Source organism: Tetrao urogallus, assembly GCF_951394365.1.
Source record: "Tetrao urogallus genome assembly, chromosome: 6".
In the NCBI taxonomy this organism is placed as follows: Eukaryota; Metazoa; Chordata; class Aves; order Galliformes; family Phasianidae; genus Tetrao; species Tetrao urogallus.
Window position 1 is genome coordinate 23,865,550 of NC_136819.1, and position 24,796 is coordinate 23,890,345.

Genomic DNA, 24,796 nt, shown 5'->3' on the forward strand with positions numbered 1-24,796 from the left:
CTTCAGAAGGCAATCTGACCTGTGCCTTTTTCTTCATATGGCAACCTTTCCTATTTGGGAGAATGACTAGATGAAAATGAACACAGGCCCAAACAATGTGCTGCTATAATACCACTGACAGGCCATGAATCCCACCAAGCAAGATCCAGTGAGGCAGGCTCTGAAGGGTCAATGCTACCCCTGAAATAGATGTGGCAGGAAAAAAGTTGGAAATGGTTTGATGGGATTAAAGGGAGGTACCACATTAGACTCACTCTTACTAGTTGTATAAATGTCTGGCGCTGGTGTTGCTTTCACTGTCTGTGATGCTGTAGAGAACTCTGGGAGACAGGGCATCAGGGATCCCAGGATGAGAACGAAGCAGAGCACCAGCACCTAGTGAGGAGATATCAACATGCAGTCAGTGCCACTAACAGCAGTGAAGCCCCCTCTCAGCACACAGGCACATCTGAGTGAGAGCATGTATTCAGGATTGCCATCAGGTCACTGCAGTCCCACAGGGATGGAAGGACTTGCTCTGCTAATCTCTACTGGAAATCTAAGAAGGGGCACTCAGAAGCTTCCTTGTGTTGCTCTTTTTCTGGAGTATTTATAGTTCCATAGTGAGAACTTGCCTGTCCAGCTGAGATGCTCACAGCCCAGGAGCAATTTGGGAAGGAAGGATGCACAAGGGAAGAGATGATGTTTGCCTTGATCACAGGGAACCTGGCCATTAGCACAGTAGGAGCTGCAGTGGGCTGCAAGTAAACAAGCTCATTGGGAGACATCTATAAGATACCACAGCAGATTACAAAGGGAAGCAAGTTACTCTCCATACTAGGACAGAAGTGGCAGCAGAGCTGCAGCAGCCCAACTTCTGATGATATGGGCAGAATCCAAGGAAGGAGATCAACTTAAGCTTGGCATGCACATATTCTGAGCCATGTGTCTTCTGGCTGTAGGCAGATTAGTCAGAGCTACTGGACAGCAATAAAAGGAGAGATGCAGATGAAACCCTGGAAATTACCCTCTGGTGGTTTTGCACTTATCTGTAAGTTCTGTCATGATGGAAAGGGACTCCATTTAATTAGGGGAGCTAACAGTACAGAGCAAATGGGAAGTTATAAAGAGCCAAATCCTTTTTAGCTGAATTCCGACATGAATATTACCTGAACACTATGGATCCCACATTAATATACCACCCACAGGATAGTATATTAATAGCTGCCTCCAGTGCAGTGATCAGCTTGAGCAAATCTAAAGAGGCAATGCATCTGCTGATGATTTCTACAGCATGTATACAAATCAGACAGTGGCAATCTCTTGATTGCTTTTTGGAATAGCCACATTTAAGTAACACACGGAAGCTAGTACTTCAAGTTAATACGGGCCACCAGCGGATTCCAGGATATGCAGAAGATCCTATGATAGCACAGGGATACCATACTATGTAAAAGGAAATTTAGTTTTCCAGACTTTTCATGACTGATTTTGAAGTAAGGAAACCAGTTATGGACAACCCAGTCTAGACACATCATATCTGGAGTTCTTAAAAACAAGGAAAGCTAGGCTAGAGGAAAATACTACAAAATCAGTTGGAAAGGTGGATGAAAAATTTGAAAAGTGTCTTCAGAAGTAGTTTACAAATAGTTCATTGTTAAGCTGGGAGAATGTAGAAGATGGAATAGCAAAGATATCTGTTGTGGCTCTGGCAAGATATAACATCTTAAAGCTTAACTTGGATGTAAGTCAGTATCAAATCTGCTCGTGGTCTCTCCCACCTGTAGATGGGCTTTTGGTCAGCATTCGGAGCGATCGTGACCACTGGGGAAAAATGTTTGAAGAGAACAGCAGGGAGATGCATGCAGGCAAACACTGAGACCAGCAAGGTGGTAGGAGTGATTAGCAGAAGGAATGGTACCAAGTAAGGGAGCAGGCAGCTGTTTGGCAAAAGCAGGTCGGGGAGTGAAGATGAAGCACAAGGTGTGTTGCTTTGGGAAGGGCAAATCTCAGCTTCACTGGATGAACAGGCTTCCTGAATGGCTTGTTGATTCTGTATAGATCTTCAGGTGCAACACTGTACCCAGCTTTGGGCTCCTTTATTCCAAAAAGATGTGGGGCCATTGGAAAAGACCTGGAAGAGATCTTTGAGTATAAGCAGTGAATCAGTAACTCAGCCTATGAGGGAAGATAGAAGAAACTGGTGATTTAGCAGAGTGGACTGAAGGAAGTGACCTAAATAACAGCTTTCAAATATGTGAAACACAGCTGCAAAAAGGATAAATTGATATTGCTTACAGTGTGCCTGCTGTAAGTTGCAATAAACTTAAGTTATTGCAAGGAAGATTTAGATGAGATATCCAAAAGCTTTAACTGGGGAAGATAACAAAATGCTGTAATAGTTTGCCTAGGGGAGCTGAGGGCTGCTCACTGCTGGAACCTTCAAGAATTAGCTAGAAATATATCCAGCAGGAAAGGCACAGAGTGAGAAGGGTCTTCTGCTGCACGCCCATGCTGCAAGGCATGATTATTCTACATATCTGTCTTGATAAGGAGCGCTCTATTTGAAGACTAAATGGAAAATGGGAACTAGGAGGCTGATGAGAGGAACTGGCCAAAGATAGAAAAGCAAATTACAAATTCTTGAAATGCTTCAAAGCTCAGAAGCCTGAGAGAGTTGCTGTGTGGGCTGCGATACTGTGGAATGAAGGGAGCAGTTAAGAGAGATAAGACATTGCTGGGAAGCTAAATTAGGTATTTTATCAGTTTTTATGGCATTGGGGATGTCTGGAAGGCGCTTCTCCTGGACTTGCTCATTTCAGGTAGTAGCAATGAAGAATTGCTGAAGCCAGTGGTGCTTTGATGAGCTGTTGCATTAAGGAGCAATGAGTCACTGGGTCCTGTGGGGTCACACCCAAAAATGTGAAAAGAACTTGGGAATGAAGCAACAAAGCAGTGAACAGAAAAGAAAATCTGTCATTAAAATCTGATCTGATATGGAGGTGGCAAAGAGTAGCAGAAGTTTGAGCAGATTTTTGAAAGGAGAAACTGAAAGAAGAGGGGGGGTTGAAAAAAAAACTTCTCAGGAAACAGTACTCTGAGAAAATGGGGCAAACACCTCTTCATCTGTGTTTCATGGTTGTTAATGGTATAGAAGCGATAACCACGTACGGATAATTTGATAACTGACAGATTCATCACAAGCACCTACTATGATAATCCTCCAAAGAGATCCCAGGGTTGGAGGTTGTGTTTTTTATCATGGATCAGAGTGCTCTTCCCTGGCCAAAAAAAAAAGAGGATGAAAAATAAGCATGACTCCACTTAGGCCACCCACTGGCATGTCATACAGCACCACAGTGAAGTCAAGATTGCTTAACTATGACCCCTCACTATGAGATACGAAAGGCAAATGGATTATCAAAACCAACAGATGAGCCCAAAAAACTCTGGTTAGCTGAAGTGCAAATTAGAAAGATTCTAGCTGGATTTAACGATGTCTGATGTACAGGCATAGCAAGAGCAGATGTCATTTCTTGCTGATAGGTAGAAGGCAATGCTCACTGGTAGGAATGCTGAAGAAATTTGTCCACCCTGCTAAGTTAAATGTTAAGTACTACAGACTCAGCAAAAAAAAAAAAAAAGTCTATCCATTATGATAGGAGCTTATTGGAGACACTTTTTTTACTGAATGTCCAATAGCTAATGAAGAGCAAACAAAGTATGTTTGGCACAAAATAATAAAATAATGAAAACACAGGAATTATTCTCATATTGTTGCATAAAGAACTGACACTACTGATGTGTATATGACATGGTCCAGTTCTGGTACTGTTAACACATGAGGAGAAAGCAAGTATACTGGCAACAGAGTTGGACAGTATGAAAGAGGGCAGGAACACAGATTGATGAAGCTGTCTGGGGAGCATGGCAAAATGGAATGATGGAAATGACACTCATACCATTAGGCAGGTCCCGGTCTGTGTGGAAGCCATTTTGTAAGGTCTGGAGACTTTCCCAGCTACCAGAGCCTGCAGCTTCTGTAACTGCTGAAGCAGAGTCCTGGGACAGGAAACAACCCAAATCAGAATTTGATAAAGAGGCAACATCTAGTTAATGATGGAAAGCTCCCACTACCCCCTTCATAATTTACCCTGATTTTCCTTTATTGTAAAAACAAATCTCTCCTCATTGCTATAGCTTGCCCAAGTTATTCAACCAGGCAGGCACAAAACAAAAAAGGGGTTGAGATATGAAGTGTTGCAGGAACTGAGGGAGGAATGCCCCAAGGTGCCATAAGGTTGGAGAACCCTCTGCTCGTGGGTAGATCCAACACAATTTTCGCTGTAACTGCCCTCGGTTATGAACATCACATTCAGTCAGGGCTTCACCCGGTCGTCTCTCAAAGCCTTGTGGAGCTGGGCTACCATGAGAATCAAGTTCTGGTTTGGAGGCTGAATGCAATGTAGCCTTTTCAGACATTGAGAAGAGGCCTGTCTCTTCCCATTTCACTCAGAGAAACGTGCTCTGTAGCTCAACCTGTGTCCTGAACCGTGTGGTGGAGAGAGAAACAAAAACCAGCTTGATTCCCTCCAGCTTCTTCAGTTTTGTCAAACTCTGCAGAGGGATGTGGGCAAAGCCGAATGTAGAGTTCAGTGCTTAATTCATTCTCTGTCTGCTCCAATAGGAACATGTACTGAGGTGTCTCTGCCCTGTTTAACTGAATGCAGACATCAGCATACATGAACACAGAACAGTGGTAGGTGTGGTATGAAGAGCCACCATAATCTTCACTGGGCTGATGAAGAAATCTTAGGAGTCTAACTGCAGAGCATGCAGTTAGTAAGGGCTCCAAATTACTGGAATATGGATTACTGAGTATTTCCCCTTGGGATTGCTGGCTGTTTCACGTAAATATGTATGAACTTTTATAAAATGCTAAGTCCTGGAGCCAGGAGGTTGCAGGAGAATCCCAGATTTATCTCTTTCCAAATTCTCCTCTGCTCCTTGTACATGTGGAAAGAGGCACAGAGCGTCCCCCTGGCAGTGGCTGAAAATCAAGCCCAATTAGAAAAAACAGTGTGTTTTCTGAGGAAGGAAAAAAAAAAATAATAATAATAATCCCCAGCTTTTAGGCCAATCTTCTGATTTTGTAGGATGGGGCTCATGCCTTTTCAACACCAAGGGCTGCCTGTGTTCCCAGGGAGGTTAGGCATCAACCTGTGGCTGACTGTGCCGGGCAACAGTATCACCAGCAGATGGCACACCTTGGTTCCCCAGTCCAAGCAGCAGTGGCTGGCATGAAGCTGGGGGCATGGCTCTGCTGTTATGGATGAGAAGAGAATGGCAGAGCCTCAAGGAGTGCTTCACAGCCCTGCATGCTGAAGCGGCAGCAAACAGGGCTGCGGACATGAGCTTTCCTCTTATTGGCCTTGTCCTTGCTTATACCTAGCTGTACCTAGTATGAGCGAGCAGGGCTGGGCTCTCCTCCTGCTGCTCATCCCCGCAGCAAGGACATGAGTCTTTCTTATCTGCTTGCAAGGAAGTAAATTCCCCTGGTGATCTCTTGACTGCCTCTGCATATTATAAGCACAAGTGTTCACCAGAGACTTGAAGGAAGGAGCCAGGGCCTGTTCTAGGGCTGCAGGAGCATCTTGTTCCTCTCAGGCAGGCAGCAGGAGCAGCAGCAGATGGGGGTGGATCCTCCAGGCTTGCAGGGAGTTCCTCTAGCCTAGCTGTTCAAGTGGGCAAGGCAGGGCAAACAAGGGCTGTGGGCTGAGCTGCACAGTTCCACCAATACCACACCACAAGGAGTTGCCCTGGATGAGGTGGGAGTTGGGATCTCTGCCTTTACTAGAGGAAACAGATTTCCCATCTAGTCTGTTCAGCTGTTTCTCAACAGAAACCTGAAACAGCTGCATAAAGTCCAGGGCTTCTAAAGAGCCCAAGAACAGAAGGAGTGGGTTAGAGGACCTGCTGTGGGGGGCCTCCCTCAGATCACCTGCCCTGGAGACAGTCAGTCCCCTGGAGGGCTACAAGAGAGAACAGTGAGCCCAAAGGGCTGCAAGGAGAAGAAGGAAGAGATGGGAGAGAACTCATTCCTTCCCTCCCTCCTTTTGCTGCGGCGTGGCCTGGCCGTCCCAACACAAACATTCCAGACTCACTAAGCAAACCCAGCTGCCTTGCTGCTGCCGTGGGCCCCAGACCAGTGCCTCATCGAGCGCACCCACCTCACCAGGAGTTGGGGGCTGACTTCTTGCCCTCCTGCCCCAGTGCTCCCTCAGTCTCCCTTCCATTGCACAGCCCACAGAGAGGTCAAGTTTAACTCCCCTTACCTGTTTGCACTTTCTAAGGTCTCCACTTTTTTCCAGAGTTCATTATTTTCTGTCGTGTATGTCTCCACCCTGTGGGAGTAAGACCCATGACCAGTTAGCTACACAGGTGGGACAGAGGAAGCAGTCCCTGCCTCTCTTGCACTGAGAAGGCTCAGGCTCAACGGCCACATCCATTGCCTCCACATGTGGTCCTGGAGCCAAATGGTCAGCCATCTCCAACCCCCCTAAAAAGAATGCCAAAGGAGCAGAGGGGGAGGGGGCATCGGAGGTATAAATTCTCACACCTCTTCCACTGGGACCAAAAATCTGCCAGGCTGAGAGCCTCGCAGCAGGAACCAGGCAGCTCTGCACAAATGCTGGGCCAGCTCTTATTGTGGGCACTTGAGGGCAGCAGAGAACCTGCAGGCTGCTCCCAGTGCTCCGGAGAGGAAAGGCGCAGCGTTGTGTTCGGGACAGGCGAAGGGGAGTATCTCCAGGGCAGGGACACAGCCTGGTGATGCTGGGCTTTCCAGCGCTGCCTCCAAACCGGGCGTTCCGTGCAAAAACCGGGCTTGCAGCAAAAGTATGGTGCCGAATGGTGGAGGGCCCAAGCACAGATGTTGACAAATCAGCCAAGCTGACCAAAGACTTGATACATTAAAAAAAAAAAAAAAAATTATATAAAAAAAATGATCAAATGTTCCTTTTGGTTCACATTTAAACCTGGCATTGCTTGAAAGCCATCTGTCCCAGCAATGCACTAGCGTAACAAAGCACTGAGTACATACACGTCTGGGGAAGAGGCCCCAGCACAGATTGATTGCTACTTGAGCAAAGGCAGCACCTCCCCAGCCCCATCCTGAGGGATGTGGGTGTCCATGTGGGACACTAACTGGAGGTGACGTGCTGCAGTGCCTGGACTCGTGCATGAGCACTGAGGCACTGCTTGTGAAAGGGCATGAGCATTTGGAGGGGCCTTGAGTCATCTGTTTTCATTTAGCATTTCTGCACACTTAGACAAGATAAACAAACAGCAGCAGCAGGAAGAGTTAATTAAGGTTGGGTTTGGGGGATTTTTTTTTCCATTTTGCTGATCTCAGGTGGTGTTAATAACAGGGAAAAAGATGGTATTTAAACAGAAATGTGAGCTTGCAGCTGGATCCCAGCATTTTGCTTTGCCTGGAATGCCCGCTGGGAATGCTGGTACAGAGAGGACCACAGGATCAGAACTTCAGGAGTTATTTTCAACCCTCTTTGACATATGCCATTGTTATGTGATGTCACCTTGGGTTTACGCCCTTCACATATTCAGGATCTGAGGGTTATTAGGAGAAAAACAAAGCCTATGTACAAAAAGGGGGATGAGTAGGGAAAGGAAAAGGGTGTGGTTAATAATGGTGCAAGGTTTTCCTTGTTATCAAATGCTTGTGTGTTCTCTTCATGGGGAGAAGGGGAAAAGCTTTATTCAGTACCCTAGGAGGACATACTCCTTATGGGATTGACAGAATAGGAGCAATTCTAGTGGGGAAATGTGACTCTTATCCCAAATCCCACCTTGTGGGCAGCCAAAATGGCCTGTGTTCTGCAGAGGACCAGCCAAACTAAGCAGCTGGGAACACTAGATTTCTAGAGCATTCTCCATCCTGCAAGAGGATTTCTAGGAGGGAGGGGAGTAGGGGCAAGATCCCAAACCAAACTTCTGTGCAGCCAGTCTTGCAAGGAATTGTACTTTTTGAGCAAGTCAGTAGTTTTCTGAGTTGAAAATATGCTTCTTTTTTTACAGTCCCACTGCAAGCCCAGTGACTGCTGAATACTTCCCACTGTCAAATAGGTCACCTCAGGGCAGGGGTGGGTACCGAGTCTCATAGGGACACAATGGAAATACCTCATACTCCTCTGGCATTTTAACTTCACCATCTTGGTTAGGAGAGGTTTAAAGAGCCAGCTGACCACGGTGTCACTGCTGGCTAGAGCACATGTGACCATCCTTATACCATAATGAAAGTAATAGGAGAGACCCCTGACCATGATTCAGTCACTTTTGAGCTCAGGTGCTGTGGGGAAGAATAATGACATATGTAAGGGATCAGATGGGCTATCAGAGTCAAAAGCACTAAAAAGAGGGACTGTGAGAGGACAGGACTCCTTTGTCAAAGGTAGGGCAGAGAAGAAGAAACTTACTTTTTTTCTAGGCATTCCACATATTCTTTCTTCTTTCTGCGACTCTCCTGAGCAGAGATCTGTGAGGGGGGCAGCCATCAGAGAGCAGTCAGTACCATAAGCATCTAGACGTGTCTCTGTGGCCCCCTCATCTTGTCCGTTCTCTGCACACACAGCACTCTCAGGTAAATGGGGAAGTCACCTTCCAGTCTGCCATTCCTACTGGACTTCAGGCCAAAACTGGGAGGAATGGATGCTGCAGACATGCAGACTTATTTGGCCTATAGACCACAAATATTTGTTGCAGTGTGCCTGACCCCCCTTGCTGCTGAGAGCATCTTTTGGGTTGCTCTGAACTCCTCTGACTCACACAGTACATGCTGTGGCCATCTGGGCAGATTCTGCCCCAGACCACTTCTGAGTCACTGGGTGACTAATTCAGGGTCTCATTATTTCTCCCACAAGATGCTTTCCAATCAGTCTAAAGTCTGATAGCTTCTGCCTGGCTAACGAGCTCTGTGCACCACTCGTCCTACACCATGCTGTAGTTCTTGTTTCCCTGCCCCCACAGTGACGCCTGACCAGGACGGTTGGTTTGATGCTTTAATTTGTGGGCCCCATCACAGGCCACGCACTCACGGGAGATGGGCTAGAAGCCACACTCTCCAGCTAAAGCTGCATGCACAGAATGCACACAGATGATCCGCAGCACCACTGTGGGCTGGAAGGCTTGTGCCAGTGCATCAAAGGCAGGATCCCACCTCTTCTGAGCTGCACTGCAAGGATAACTACAGTGCTGGTCAGGCGAGGCTCTGGAATCATGGGAACTGCAAGGTTTGGGTTTTTTGCAGTCACCTTGTTCTTTATTTTTCTTCTGACCCTCTTCAGTGCTTTCTCCTCTGCTTTGGTGAGGGGCAGCTTGGTAGGAATGGGGTAACCCTCAGCAATCAAGGTGCGTTTCTCCTCTTCAGTCAAGAGCAGCGGGCCAGAGGTCCCTTGTAATTTCTGAAACACACAGAAAGCAGCTGTCAGCAACAGCAAGGAGTCCTATTCCCCAACAACAACCAAATCCACTCTGCAAGCGTCAGAAAGCTTCCAGTCCCCTCTGAGCACCAAGAAGCCCTGCATCACTATGACATCCTGTTTCTTCCTTACGTGTGGTGCTGTGAGGAGAGGTGAGGAGGAGATGGCAGTAGAAGAGCGAGCAGCAGGTCGGGCTGGGCTGGAGGGAGGCAGGGACCGAGGGCTCTGGGACCCATCACTGTCACTGCCATGGCTGCTGGGCGGAGTTGGAGGCATCTGCACCAGGTCATCTACTGAGAAACAAGGATATCAAGTCAATGGCTGTCATGTCAGCCTTACAGATGCCATACAGCAATTGGCACCCATACAGATGCCAAGTAGCACTAGGAAAAGGCACTGCCTTAAAACAGGACTGAAAGAAGAAAGCAATAAATCTCATAAGATGGGGTATGTATAAGAACAAGGCTGGACTGAGCTTTGCCCAAGACAGAGGTGAGACTGACCTCAAATGTGCTAAACTAGGAACTGCAGGAGTCAGAGAACTGGCAGGGGGTTTGCCAAAACACTGGTGGTATTTACAAAGCATTAACGTTACCAGGTGTCAACCAAAATGGAGTATATGATGTTTTGTTCCATAACCTGCTCACATGTGTTCTGTAGACGAGCTCTTCCAAAAGCACCACAGGGCTCGCACACCTGACAGCACACTTGTTCAAATGCGACTCTGGTTACTCAGCAGGCTGCCAAGCACCTTAGAACTGTCCCCACTTTGTACTGGAGAGCCCTGGGGACCTTAATGGAGGTGAGAATTTGACTAAGAAGTGTTTCTCTGAGGCAAAGTGGAAGTTGCCATAGAGCTTTCATTTGTGTATCGAGGATTTTCATATACTTGGGTTTTTTTCAAATTAAACTGGATCCTGAACTTCCTGACTTTCAAATGGTTGTTTTTGGATAACGCTACAGTCCCTCCGAGGACTTTAAAGGCACTCTTGCATATCTCCAACTCTGTGGTTGCCTGTTTTGCCAGGGAGTCCCTGTCTGAGCAGTTATGTGTGTGGCTGTTGGTCCAGATGCTGATCTGAGTTGAAAATTTACAATGCCCCCCACATCTATTGGTCTGTACCCCAGTACTATCTCATGTATATGGCTCTGCTCTCAAGTAATGATGGAAATAATAATGATCTGTATCTCAGTAATTTAGAAGGATGTATGTTTACCAGCAAATTCTGTCTTCTTGCCTGCAGGTACATTTAGAAACTGGTTCACCTCTTTGGGTTCAGCTTTGATCACAGGAGCTGGAGTCATTTCAATGGGAGTCTGTGGAAAAGAAGCAGAAAGAGTTTTTGGATGCTGTCACTTCCCCTGCCCAGAGTGCTCCCACCAGTTCTGTTCACAGCCCCTGCTCACCACTCTGTGTTCCACCCCATATCACAGCTCTGTCCCCAGACAGCCTCTCACTACACACAACAACAACCAGGAGCTCAAACGTAGCCTCCTGAAGTTTGTGCTGCTGGGCAGGCAGTGTTTGCAGGAGAATCCCATGTTTGCAGGAGAATCAGCAGTGGCAGATGGGTATACTGCCAAGCAGTGTACTGAGTACCTCCAAAAGGTACTTTTGACTTTCATCCTTGGCATTTCTTCCCTTGCTAGACATAGACAATGCAACTTAAACCAACCTCTGTGTTACCATGGGAAGGGCCCCTTTGATCTGTCTTCATTAGAAATGGGAGCATAGATATTGTGCAGAAAAAGAAAACAGAACAAAACCCCATCCTGCTCACATGATTTTCAGCAGGACCACTGGGCAGCTGTTTCCAATTGGAGAGGATTGGGAGTTAAATAAAGAGTACTTTTCTTCCATCTGGGCTGTGCTGCCCCTCAGCTCCCTGGCTTACCAGCCCCCAGGCCACCACAGGCTGGGGGAGTTTTTACACTGAACAGACACATTGCAAACTCCTCCAGACTGTAAACACAGCTGAGAGAGCACCATGGTATAGCTGCCGAGCACACACAGCAGAGCTTCGAGGGCACAGCAAGTTCAAGCTTTGTAAACAGTAGAGGAAGTTTGTGCACAGTTTTGGCTGGAAGTACCCATTTGTTTTGGATGGCTGTTTAAGTGGGAAGATGCTCAGCATGAGTGAATGAAGGAACTGAACCCCAGGGTGGCTCTCCTGTTATCTACTGAGCTGCTACAAGATAACTGAGATCTGTGTTCGAACCTTCCTTTCCAACAAAGCTGGGCTCAGAGACAGCCAAACAGAGCCCCCAGCTCCCTCCCACATACTGGTGGTATAACTGAGCCTCTTCAGACAAACAGACTTTTTAAGAACTTAGATATGACCAATAGACTTGGCCTCCTGTTCCTTAGAAATAATAGTTCCCATTGCCTCATAGGAAAATGCAAAGGAGGAGCTGGACTAGGGCTTCCATTTCCAGTAAGCAACTGAGAAAAGTGAAAGGCCATACGATAAGGCCAAGGCCGTGAAAAAGATAGTGGCAGGGCAGTAGTCTATACTCAAGAGTAATTGGCTCATTGGCATAGCATTAACTGACACTGTTCTCTGAGAAAAATGTAATCCTAAGTCAATGAAAATAAGCAAAAGAGTGGCTACAAAAATACTGGCAGATTGGACGTGAGAGGCCTCCAGCATGTGCAAGCTTAAAAGCCTTTGGGTTTTGTGCCAAGAAAATATGCTTGTATTTAACCCAGATTGTAAAACCTCCTGTGCCAGAGAAAACCTTCCTTCCATCACTTTCTCTGGAAGGATAAGCTATCCTGCAGCTTCACTGCAGGAATCAAGAAGGCAATTCTAGCTAGCCTAAGGTTTGGTGCTGCTCTGACTGCTATTTCAAGAGGGGAATGATAAAGGATGCAATATTCGGGCTTCTTCTGTCCAGCCGGCAGCTTAATCACCTAGCAGGACCCTGCAGTCACACAGCTGGGTCCACATCACAGGAGTGCCACTGTGTGAGAGCCCAAGTTCCCAATGGACCTTCAATGGGCTCACCTCCTCGGGGACTGGCAGTCTCTGCAGAGGGTTGAGGTTCAGCACAGGTCTGGAGCTGGCAGCCAGCTGGGACTCAGGCGGGTCTAGAGCCAGGTTCTGTTCCTGCTTCACCATGATGGAGCAGAGCTTGGGCCCCAGAGACCACACTCCATTCTCCAGCTCTGAAACATGTACAACGTGAGAGTCAAACTCTAGTAAGAACAGGACAAAAAAAAAAAATAATCCATGCAGACAGCTTCCCCCCATCTGGGGAGGCTGCCTTTCCAAGTTTAGCACTGTCACCACACAAGCATGTGCAGGCCCACAACAGAGGGAACAAAAGGGAACAAACCCCCAGTGTGCGGAGAGCGGAGACAGGACAGAGCTAGAGGGATCGTGTCTCTGCTCTGCTCTGCTCTCCCTATGCAGCCGATGTGCTCAAAGACAGCTGCGGGGTTTCTTCCCTCACTGATGTCTCGGTCTCATTCTCTGGAGTTTATTTACACTTAGAACTCAGTGTAAGGAGGATGCTGGGCTTGGCTTCTCAGGCAACATGGCCAGCATCACAGAGCTGCCAGGTGTTTTACCAAGAATAGCACTGCCTCTGTGCTAGAGAGCTGGAGAGCACAAAGGCAAAGAGAGGCTGCTGGGGGGTCCATCCATGCACTCTGGCCTCCTGCTGATGCTGCATCGTGTACCACTGTGGCTTGGCCGCAGGACAAGAGGAGATGATGGGAAGAAGCCCAGTGTGGCACTCTGCTTGTGGGGCTGCTGTCCTCAGTCTTACCTCTGCTGCTCTGCATTGCTTGGGGGCTGCTGTGAGCTGCTGTGCCAAGCTGCCATTGCTGACAGTGGCAGGAGCAGCAGCACTGAAGAGCACTGAATGGAGATGTGTAGGGATGCGACCTCGGACCCTGCCTGCTCTGTACCATGCATGTGGTGTAAGCCAGGCTCACCACTGGAAGCAGAGATAACAGGAGTGGTACAACTCACATGGGTGAAAAAAGTTGCCAGGCAGGAGAGTGGCCTGGGCTCTGTTCTGAAGCTTTGGTCCCTTTATTGCTCTTCAAATACTTCAGACTGCCAAAAAGTTACTCCACGCTGGCCTGGAGCCTGCATCCTCCACTCTAATCCTCATCCCTTCCCCTTTTTATCTGACAAACAGAAACTCATTTATCTTGACAAAGGACAGACTATTTCTAAGTATGTCACCAGACAGTGCCCCAGTTGGCTTGACGTAAGGCAACATTCAGGCTCACTCTCCAGCCCCTGCACATCTCTGTCTGCACATACTGCTCCCACAGCCAGGGGGGTTGCCCAGCTGTTTGCTGCCCAAAGCAGCTCTGTAGTGCAGCCTCAGTCCAGAAGATGTCCTGGCAGGAGGAGAGGAGGAAGGTCCTTCTTAGCTCCAAAAAACGTCTGTGCAAAGAAGGGCATGAAAGAGCAATTTGTCATGATGGAGCTACCATGTGAACCAAAGTTAAAGGTACCGTAAAGTCATCCTTGCCCAACTCAGGTTTTGTTGCCCACAGGAGAAGAAAGGGTGGAACCCTGAGACACAGTTGTCTCAAAGCTTGAGCAGAAATTACATCAGCTTTGCCTGTGGTATGTCTTCCTGTCTTTGGCTTGGCATCCCTTACTTTGCTGCCTGGAGAAGTCTTTCTAGCTGGGGCCCATTCTTTCCAGCTCTCTGTGTGGCTGGAAATCTTCAAGTACAGACACAAGATGCTGTGGCTACTCCATGCGTATACCAGCTCAGCGTGCTCCTCCCAGAGCTGCTGGATCACTTCCTAGAGCTTTCATGATGTCGCAGGGCCAGCATCATCAAGGGGCGTCTCGGGCAGTGGTGCACTGCAGAGTTGTGAGAATTAAGAGGCTGCTGAGCAGACAGACTGAATTGCATTTTCAGTGACCTGTGAAGGACACCAAACCCACATCTGGTAATGAAGTCCCAGTTGCCCCTGGTATGCAAGCAAGCCCTTTCTTATGGTTGGAGGCAAGGTGCTAGCCACAAGAATTTGCATACAGAGAACTTGGACTAACTTCTTCTGTCTGACCACAGCCTGTTACAGAGGTGAGAGATCTTGAGAAGTATTCTGTGTCCCAACTCTAGACAAGTTCAGATAACTTGTGTCAGGCCTAACAGAGGATTGTACAATTTAATCTCATTCCTCTGCAAAGCAATTAACAGTCCACAGCATTCCCCACTAAATCTCTTCCGGGGTTTCTCTATACCCACAGTAGGAATCTTTTGCCTACTGGCTAATCTGAAGTTCCTTTGTTGTGATTTCAGGCCTCACACTCCTCATCTTTTCTTCCTGCTGCAGAACTCTATGCTCTCTTTTTCTCAGAAGCGCAAGGCATCCTCCATCTGAGAGGCCTGTTGCTGAAGCCAGTTATCAGGCAAGGGAGAGCAGACCACCAACAGTTTTCCCCATTAAGACTTGACTCAGAAAGACAGCAGCCCCCAGAGCTGTCAGTCCAGACAGTCCGAGGAGCAGACACCCAAATAATTATACATGTCATCCTCCCATTTCCTGTCTATGTTCTGACCCAGCTCTGTTTCCCACCCTTGGAGAATTATCTAGGGAATGGTTGGGTTGCAGACTCACAAACACGTAAGCCATCAGAGGGTCAATAATGGATTGAGAAGGAAGCTTTTTGTGTGGACACATCCATGTTTTGCTGCATGAGAGGACATTTCAGAGGTATGTCCATTATGTAACCACTGCAGAATCCACTGTATGTTGAGGGATGCCAAGAATCTCATGCTCTGCTGTGGGTCCTCTGTACTTGATAGGAAGAAGTATGGCTGTGAGATGTCCATAGCTGCTCTAGGTTGGAGAGGTGGTAAGTCAAAGAGCAACAGGGAAGTAGGACTTGGACAGGAATTCAATCACTAGCCTTGAGGCTGCTTTTGCACCCACTGTTGTGCATGATCCTGGCTTCCCTTGCTCCTGGCATCAAATCACAGCCTGCAGAATGGAGGGCTCATACTGTGAACTAAAACAGTCAGTCTGTGTTCAAACCATCTGGGAAGCAGACTCCACAGATAAACAGGGTCACAACGCACCCAGAGGCTTGCCCTGGCTGACTCGTGTTAGTGGGAACCATGTGGGAAGGGGCAGGATTTGGAAGTGCTGAAGATCTGCAGAAAAGCTGGGAGAAAGCTGATAAGCAGCAAGCCTCAGTCAGCTCCAACGCCTAGACAGAGCCCAGGCGTTCCTAAGGAACTCTGCAGACCAAGCAGTTCTGGGTTAATGTTAAAGAAAAGCCACTCCTGGTAATTAATTTCTAGTGAATGTCTAAAAGGACTGAGACTGGATGGAGCTGTGCCAAAAGGACTGCACAGTGTTACAAATACTGGACCTGACTCAGGGCTACACTAGAACATGACTCACATCCCACTACAAGCCAAGATAGCCCTGGAAAGATGGGCTGAATTATTCCGCTGCAGGACTTGTGGCATAGATACCCCTATACTTGCCACACTAATATTAGACCTTACTCCCAGAACAGAGCTTGTCTGCACTCTTAGAGAGCAAACGCCAGATTCCATCTCAGCCTCTCCTGGTTTATGTGCTCACACTGTACCAGCCTCTGCCTAAGGAGGAATGTTGCACTGCATTCAGGAGACTCATGGACTCGCCTTGGAGAGAATGCAACTGAAGCTGGGATGTGTCCAGATGCAGAGAAGTGACAGGTGCCATAGAGCTGAGTCTCTATGGTATCTTCATGCATCCAGGCTTCAAGGAGTATTTCACTGCATTTCACAACTCATGCTTCTTGCTTCTCTCATTCCCAAGGCGCACCCTCCTTGTGTTCATTTGCAGAGACTGAATAACCACGTTTCGATGCACTTACTCTGGTTTCTTTTTTGTTAGTTGCGTGATTGACTATTTGGAATGAGTGCCCTCCAAGACTATGTTGGGGTTAAAGGTGGGAACAAAGAATTGTGCAGATGGAAAGCTTTTCTGATATTAAGACAGTGATTGCTTGGCTTGAATTGCTCGGGATCCTCTCACAAATACTTTCCTAAGGGACTCCTAGGGAACATGGTAGCAATGGCTGCAATTTTGTAGGAACCGAAGAGGCAGTGAAGGCCAGTTCCACTTCTGCCTTTGTACCGCAGAGCTGGGATCCTTCCTGGCCATGATAGGGAAGCCTCTGTCTTGAGTCTCACTCTCACTTAAAGGAATGGCTTTCTTCTGTGTATACTGAGTCTGTGCCACTGCTTTTTCAGGCAGCCCGGTTGTCCATCAGCTGTTGGGACACCCACACAGTGCCGCAAATTACAGGACTCTCTGCAAGGACTGCTCTAAAAATATCCAGCCATCATAAATTATCCTGAAATGAATTGTTTTAAAAATAGACTTTGAAATGACTGTTCCTTTCTGTCTCCTGCTAAAAGATCTGCTGGTAAAGAAGCCACTTAGCTTTCCACATGTACCAGCACTGATTGCAGCCAGAGACTCATGCTTCCTATATTCAAGCCAAAACCCTGTTGACGGATGCCAAAACAGACCTGGATCTAGGGCATCCACACCCAGGCTTGCAGGATCCTAAAATGACTTTTGCCTATTGCTTGCCAGAAGCTGGCAGCACACAGAACCACAGCCATTATCCTCGTAAATAACAGCTAGCCCAGCAAAGGAGCAATGTGATTGTCAGAGCACAAACTGAAGGAAAAAATGTGGGCTGCATTTAACAATGGCAGATCAAATTCTTCCCTGGATTAGCCATGCGCAAGCTCAAGGGTTAGCCAGTTTGTCCTTATATGAGGAAGACAGCCAGAGCCGCTGCTACCAGATGTGTCTGACTGTGCAGTGTGCGTGTCTCGTGCTCACCGTTAGCATTATCTTCAGTCTTGACAGGCATGAGGGGGCTCTGGGGAGCAGAGTCTCCGCTGAGGGAGTAGCTGTGCTCTGCCTGGATGCCTGGAGTGGGTGGGTCCAGGTCCATGTCCAGCAGCGGGTTCTTTTCAGCCAGAACTGGGTCATCGAAGAAACTGCTGAAGAGGTCGTTGGAGAAATCCTCCATGTTGTCGGAGAAGTGATCCAGGTTCTCGGAGAAATGCTGAGGAAAATCCAAGGGAGATAGAATATTAGTGTCAACTCCAAGAGGAATCTGAGCCTTCTGCTGTGCTGACAGCCAAACCTCAGCAAAAGCACTTTCTGGATGGGAAAGAGCAGTTGCTACCCCTTCCTTGCATCAGTGTGATAAAAACACCAGGAGTTTAGATAGAAAAAGCCGAGGTGCTTTACAGGTTCTCTGCCTATTTATCTACACTGTGAACACTCATGAAACTTCTATGTTCTTGCATCTCCTCCTTCCTCTGTGGGTACCTATCTTCAGCTTCCCAGCATCATCTCACTATGACACCTAGCCAAGCAGAGCACAAGGCAAGAAATCGCTGTGATGACAAAAAGTAAGTGTGGCAGAAAACCATGGTCTCCAGCACCTGCCTGTGGTGACAGACATTTTCTCATGATCTCTGCCAGCAGCAATAGGCGCTCTGATGCCCCAGAGAACATCAAACCAGCTGCTGATTTCTATCAGAGAAAAAAGAAAAAAATCAATTGGATCCACATAACAGGAAGGCCCCCTGTTATATTTAATTTCCTCTGGGATTTCACAGCCCCTCTGTGGACCATATGAAGCTGTCCTCCAGCCAGATAATGACTGTGAAATTCTGCTCCCCGATGAAGTTTAAACACTACAGATGGGCTGTTAACAACAAACAATCATGCCACTAATCATTCTAGTAGCAGCCAGTAAATCTGGCTGGTGCAGTTGGGGAGCTGGGCTCCCGATGCCACAGGAACCTGCTTCTTTTGAGGCACATCCTCCTATTCAGAAGTCAGATCGCTAACTTTTCCATTTGCTACAACAAAGCGCTGGTTGAGCAGGGAGAAAAATGATTGCCAAACACCAGCTGAAAAATTATCCCATTCGTTGGCAGATTGACACTTTTGGCTCATGGAGAGGAAAGAAAAGACAGATACATTCAAGTGACTATATTACACAGACAGAACTGTGTAACTTAAATGAACTGGAGAGCTCAGCCGAGTCAGACTGCCCCCACCCGCCTGACTGTAAAAGCATCTGGGTGGGCAGAAGAGCGTTGAAAGCAGCATATTGAAATACCAGGAGTAAAGGGTATGGACACAAGAGAGTGGGAGACAGCACACAGATCCTAGAGCAGAGGCATGAATGCCAGTGAAAATTTCAGTGGGAGAGCCAGTTCCCAGAGGAGGGGGGGGTGAGTGCAGTTCTTTCCCCACCTGTAATACTGAGGAAGGAGTTGGCCAGAGGACCCCGGATGCTGGACTGTGCAGGTTCCTGTTCCTACAGGAAGGTATATTTGCTTTACCTGAGCACAATATCACTCTGTCAACATTACTTGGGCTGCCTGAGCATAGGGTGAGGCTGGGGAATGAAGTAGGCTCCAACTGAGCAGACTCACACTTCCCACCAAGTGGGGGAGGGAAACGGTAAGCTGCTGTAGGTTCTATCATTGCAGTGCCCTTCACCCTCCAGTGTCATCCCTCAGCCACTCAATTTAAAAATCAAGCGCCCACAGCGCATGCAGGAAATGGGGGAAAGTCCCTGCTGCCTACATTCTACCTGACACCAGGTTTCTCTCCCAGTGAGAAGGCCCTCCCAGGAAAGTCTGGGATGAAGATTTCTCCTCTTGTTCCCATACTGACAGGATGTAGGTGAGGCAGCTACTCAGCCATTTTCAAGCTGCCTAGAAGCATTTCTGCACTTGAACTGAGTGACAGCAAATTCTTCCTATCCGCGCTGTTCTTCTGAGGGAGCTGAGCCAGCAGATGGAATTGGGTTATCTAAAAAGCACTGAAAAACCATGTTTGTCCTGTCCTACAACACAGAGCGGTAAGAGAATTTGGAGTCCTGAGCATTAACCCCAGAGAGTGCCTGCTCGTGTAACAGCTGTTCTTTGTCTTGCTTTCTCCAAACAACACAAGCAAACAGGATATGAACATGATAGCCTTATGGTAAGGATGAGAATGTAACCAATCATAGAAAAGTAAAGGGATTCAGAGTTTTGGCTGCCAGTGTAACACCAGAACACACAGGCATCCCGTGTCATAGAATCATAGAATCACCAAGGTTGGAAAAGACCTAAGAGATCATCCAGTCCAACTGTTCACCTATTCCCAATAGCTCCTACTAAACCATGTCCCTCAGCACAACATCCAGCCTTTCCTTGAACACCCCCAGGCTCCGTGACTCCACCACCTCCCTGGGCAGTCCATTCCAGTGCCTGACCACCCTTTCTGAAAAGTAATACTTCCTCATGTCCAGCCTGAATCTCCCCTGCTGTAGCTTGAAGCCATTCCCTCTGGTCCTATCACTAATGACACGAGAGAAGAGGCCGACCCCCAGCTCACTACAACCTCCCTTCAGGAAGTTATAGAGAGCAATGAGGTCTCCCCTGAGCCTCCTCTTCTCCAGGCTGAACATTCCCAGCTCCTTCAGCCTCTCCTCATATGGCCTGTGTCATGGCTATAAGTACAGCCATAGCCTTATAAACTAGAATGAACATGTGACTCTCAAAGAGGACAGGGAACGGATGGGCAGCTGCAGGAATAATCGTCTGTGATGGCCACATGCTTCAAATTTCTTCCACAAGTTTGCATTAACAAAGGTGGGGCTGAAAACAGCCAGGCAGAAGATCTGGTTATGCAATAGTTCCACTCACTTTTAGCACCCATGCTTAAAATAAGGATTTATTGGGCAGCCATCAGTCTTCCCACTGTAGGACAAACCTACCTAGAGGGAAGAGAAGCTATGCCTCTGGGTCAGATGTCAGTAATGAGTGCACGGGGCTGGTCAGCACAGCTTTAACACAGGCACTGACACTGGCAGATGCCATAGCATATTTCTGATTCTGCTTTTAGACACCACACAGGCTGTCTGGGGATCTCCCTGCTCAAAAGTGATGATGAAGAAGCAGTTCTCTGCTTCCAGAGATGCAGGAGCTCAGCTCTACCAGAGCCCATTCTCTCCCAAGAGACAGACATAAAGTAGCACCTTTTCATCTCTCATCAACCATACATTTACCAGTCCAGCATCTCTGAGTGGGATGGTAGAGAGAAAGCAGCTGTGCTTGAGGGCTAGCTAGCATGTGAGACTGGGAGTAACTGTGGTATTATCAAAGGTGGCATCAGGGATTGGACAGAAAGAGCATCCACACGGAGCTGGAGACTGCTTTTATTCAGAGAAGAAAGCAAGAGGCAAAGGAAAGTAGAAGGAAGGGCAAAGCAAATAACGACATGGCTTTGTAGCCACCTAAATCCACAAGAGAAAAAGCAAGAAGTTAAACCACCAAGTCCTGAGGAGACTGCTGGGCCTCTTTCATGGGCTTCATTCCTTCCTGATGCCAACAGCTAGTGTAAGCTTTAGGATAGGTATCAATGTAGTTAGTAACAATGATTAGCAACAATATCCGTAATGCAGCCATGAGGTAGCAAGAAACTATCTCTTGTCCAGACACAACTGTGAAGCAAAGCCCAGTGTTTATTTCAGAACCACTGCTAGTTAGCCCAGATCAACCCTAACAGCCCAGAATATGCAAATTCTGCCACTCAGCCTTAGTGGGAGAGCTATGCCTATCTGGTAAAACTCCGAGAAGGCTTCAGCCAGCCTTCTTCTTAACACATGTGAGAGAGAAGGCTCTGGGTAACTGCAGGTCCCAGGGTACGGTGTGTCAGGGCTGCATGGATCACAGCAGAGCATGACAGCCAAGAGCTGCCAGATTCTGAGTGATAACAGAAGCAGGCTAATCACCCAACCAAACATGTGCTCCTTGAGGCTTTGAGCTGATACACCAATGGAGGTGCTGTACCTGCCATCTAGGCTGCAAAACACACAGCCAAAGGCCTGCACGTTCTGCCACTGAATGAAAGGAATGCGCTGGGCCTTGGAGAGACTTTTCCCAACACCACAGCAGACTAGAAGCACATTAAGCATAAGGTCCAAGAAAGAGTGCCACAGGTATTGGATGGGAATGGTGGGATGTGTGGAGATACACAAGCAGAGCAGACTCTTCACCTCACGCACTGTCCAAGGTCTAAACTCTCTCTTTAACAGCACATTCCAGCCAGCTCCTGCTCCTTAGGGAAAAAGTATCCTTATTGTGACAGTGAAGGAACCTGCAAGTCTACTGAGATTCTCCTTCACAATATCTCAAGTAACTTTCATGGGCCTAGCTTGAGCAAGGAGGATCAGTCAACTGGGGAACGTGATTCTTTACCATCCTGGGCCAGAGGGAGCAGGCGTGAAGCTGGGGGAAACAGCTTCCAGATGGGTTACAAAGCTCACAGCACAGTCTCATTTTGCATTATTCCCTCCTGCTATCTCCCCCTCCCTTTCGCACCCTCCTTCCTTCTTCTAACTATGCTCCAAAGCCAAGAAATAGCACGAGATGTGTTTCCAAAGCTGTATTACCAGTGAGCGGTCAGGGAGGGGGCAGCCAAGGGACAGAAACGCAATGGCGAGGATGTGCTAGATTTCCTGATCCAAGCCTGATTTGTAGCCACCCATCCCCCCACTGCAGCTCTGGGAGGATGGGGAGGTAGTGCCCAAGGGGAAAAAACTGGGGTGTACAAGCAGGGGTGGCAACGATCTCATCTCCAGGCAGCCTGAAGCTGGTCTCATGCCACAGGAGAATCTGCTCAGGCTGAGGCCACCTCTGCCACAGGGAGAGCGCGAATCTGTCAGCTGCTGGCTCCTGCTCTCTCTCACTCGTGGTGACCGACATAGGCACTAACTCTTCCAAACATATTTCCACCACATGTTTTCACCCTGACCTCATGCTTAGGGTTGTCTAAATAGCAAACTGTGTGTGCGTGCGTGCACTTCTCATTTGAACACCCCTTCCTGTTGTACAGCAGTTATCCTGGGAGTTAATGAAAGGCATTCAGACATCCAAATGCAAACTCTTTATTTGCCCCCACCCAGAGCTGGAGTTAAACCTCTGGAGGGCCTCAGGAAGAGATTGAGGCATTAAGCTTATTCCACTGTCCAGCTGTGTACACGGCGCACCTTGAGGTGCTCCTACCCAGTGGCTCCACATGGCTGAGAAAGGAACTGCTTCCTCTCCTTGCATCCACTTCTCCACTGCGGTCACTTTGGATACATCTGTACCTCCCTTTCCCTTTCACATATCCATCCTCTGACTGTGACTTTCCCTCCCCACCTCCACTGGAGCTATTTGGAAACAGTCTCCCTCTAGGATCGGTTTAGTTCTCACAGCCTCCCTGCTCCCACTACGATGGTCCGGCTCCAAGGAGAAAGCAGCAAGGGGCTAATCCAGCTGGGTGGGAGCCCAGGCCCAGGAGATGAAGGGCCTTTGCAGGTTGGAGGTTCTGCTCATGCTGGCAGGCGGGGCAGATGGGGAGGGGAATCTTCTGACTTTTCTCTTTTCTTTTTGAAAGTATTTTTCCTCTTTGCTTGCCAAGATAAATCTCCTGTCCCAGCTGTGACATCTGCATTTCCCTTCTCTGCTTTCACTAAGGAATGAAGCCCCCTGCACTCCAGCTTCACAGCCGAGGTTTCCTTTACATTCCAGAAAAGAAGAGCCCATACACTCCAGACAGTCCTTCTGCTTGCTTTAAAATGCAGTGAATTTTAGAGCTCATGAAAGTGAAGGTCTTGACAGCATTAATGGGGTCCATGCGGGACAGACAGCTGCTGTGCACACTTCATCTCAATGTCTAGTCAGTGCAACTGCTCCCCATGGGGCGCAAGTGATCATCCACTACCTCTTGGCTCTCTCCATTCCCTCTGGTGCTCTTCTACCCTGACCTACATGGGTGAGAGGGGACACCGAAGTCCATCATGGACCGCATCTCACTGATTTTCCACTCAAGCTCTGCCCATGCCCGCATTCTGCCTGGGCAGTCTTGCTCACTGCTCTTCCTGCCTCACTGCATGGCAGTGCTGAAGCAATTCGGTCCGAACGGTCTGCAAATTCAAGCACTATTCCCCTCCAGCAGCTCAACCTCAGCTGCACTAGCAGTGCTCCTCCATCCTTCTCAGATCCCGGGGAGCCCAGGGTGATTTTCAGCATCCCGGGCTCGGCCTGTGCAGCTAACCAGACGCCTCCCTGACACCCAGCCTCCAAGCGGCAGAGGGCTTGGCTCAGCCGGATCTGGAATCGGGCCCAGAATTTACTGCCTTCTGTAGAATAATGCAGAATGACAGGAAAAGGAGAGGGGGAGGAGGAAAGCAAGGCAGGGGACCCGCTTCGCCTTGACTCTGCTGTGCCATCAGCTCCCTCCCGGCAGGGCACGCGGCCCCTCGGAGCGAAGGTGCGGTCACAGCCATGTCCCTGGTGCCTCGCGCAGTCCCGTCTCCTTGCGGAAACCTCCTTCCACCGAGCGGCTGTGCCAAGGGCCTGGATTTACAATTTCCAGCGCTAGGCGCCACAAGACCTAGGAGAGACGACGGAGGCTCAAGACACAATCGGAAGAAGGCGATGCGGGGAGCAGCGCCAGCACAAGGCGCTCCCCCAGGCCCCGAAGCGAGGGAGCGGCGGGGACGCGAGCGGCCGACGTCCTCCCGAGCCCCGGGCGCCCGCAGCCGCCTCCCCGTCGCTCCGCTCCGCGACGGGAGCCCTGCGTCCGAGGGGGCGGCAGGTGCAGGGGGGCGAACCCCGCGCCCGCTTCGCCGGCGGTGAACGGCCGCCGCCGCACGCTTCCAACGGCCGGCGGCGGCGGCAGCTCATTGGCCGGCGGCGCCGAGGCGGCGGCCAATGGGTGGCGGCTGCCAGGAGCGGGCGGCGGCGAGGCGGGCGGGAGGAGTGCAGGGTTAGGACGGAGCGGCCCGCGGCCCGCCGCGATGCGCGGCGGCTCGCCTCGCCTCGCCTCGCCTCGCCTCGCAGGGCGGCTCCGCTCCGCCCCGCCCCGCCCCGCCCCGCCTTGCCACTCCATCGTGAGGGGGTGCCCGCCGCTGGGCCGCCGGCCGAGCACCCCGGCAGCGATCGGAGGGGGGCGAACGGGGGGAAGCGCAGCCCCGCGTCTTCCAGTCGCTGCCCCGCGAGGAGGCCCCGCTGGCGCCCGGAGCCGCCCCGAGGGAGAGATGTGCCCCGCGGCTCTGTCCGGCCCTGCCGGCCCCGCGGCGGGAAGCAAGCGCTGGTTTGCCCGCTGCACGGGACTGCGCGGCCGGCGGAGACGGGAGCGGCTCCCCTCCCAGCAGCAGCGCCCTGGAGATATGAGGAATGCCTCTGCCTTCCAGCTCGCTTGCGCTGCGTGTACAGTACAAATGCTGCGAGCGGCCCAAATTTCCCTTGGCTTACAGCTCGCA

General features: G+C 49.3%; 1 protein-coding gene across 1 annotated transcript in view; it reads right to left on the reverse strand.

The window, feature by feature from the left end:
• Window positions 1-24,796, reverse strand: part of CREB3L1 (cAMP responsive element binding protein 3 like 1) — a gene marked incomplete at both ends in the record, with an annotated part of 40,291 nt that overhangs the window by 851 nt on the left and 14,644 nt on the right. Inside the window, 9 exons of the mRNA XM_079537228.1 lie at window positions 255-375; window positions 3,942-4,041; window positions 6,315-6,383; window positions 8,475-8,533; window positions 9,309-9,458; window positions 9,609-9,769; window positions 10,715-10,793; window positions 12,485-12,645; window positions 17,311-17,539. Of these exons, the coding sequence (XP_079393354.1) occupies window positions 255-375; window positions 3,942-4,041; window positions 6,315-6,383; window positions 8,475-8,533; window positions 9,309-9,458; window positions 9,609-9,769; window positions 10,715-10,793; window positions 12,485-12,645; window positions 17,311-17,539 (1,129 nt within the window). The remainder of the gene's footprint in view (window positions 1-254; window positions 376-3,941; window positions 4,042-6,314; window positions 6,384-8,474; window positions 8,534-9,308; window positions 9,459-9,608; window positions 9,770-10,714; window positions 10,794-12,484; window positions 12,646-17,310; window positions 17,540-24,796) is intronic.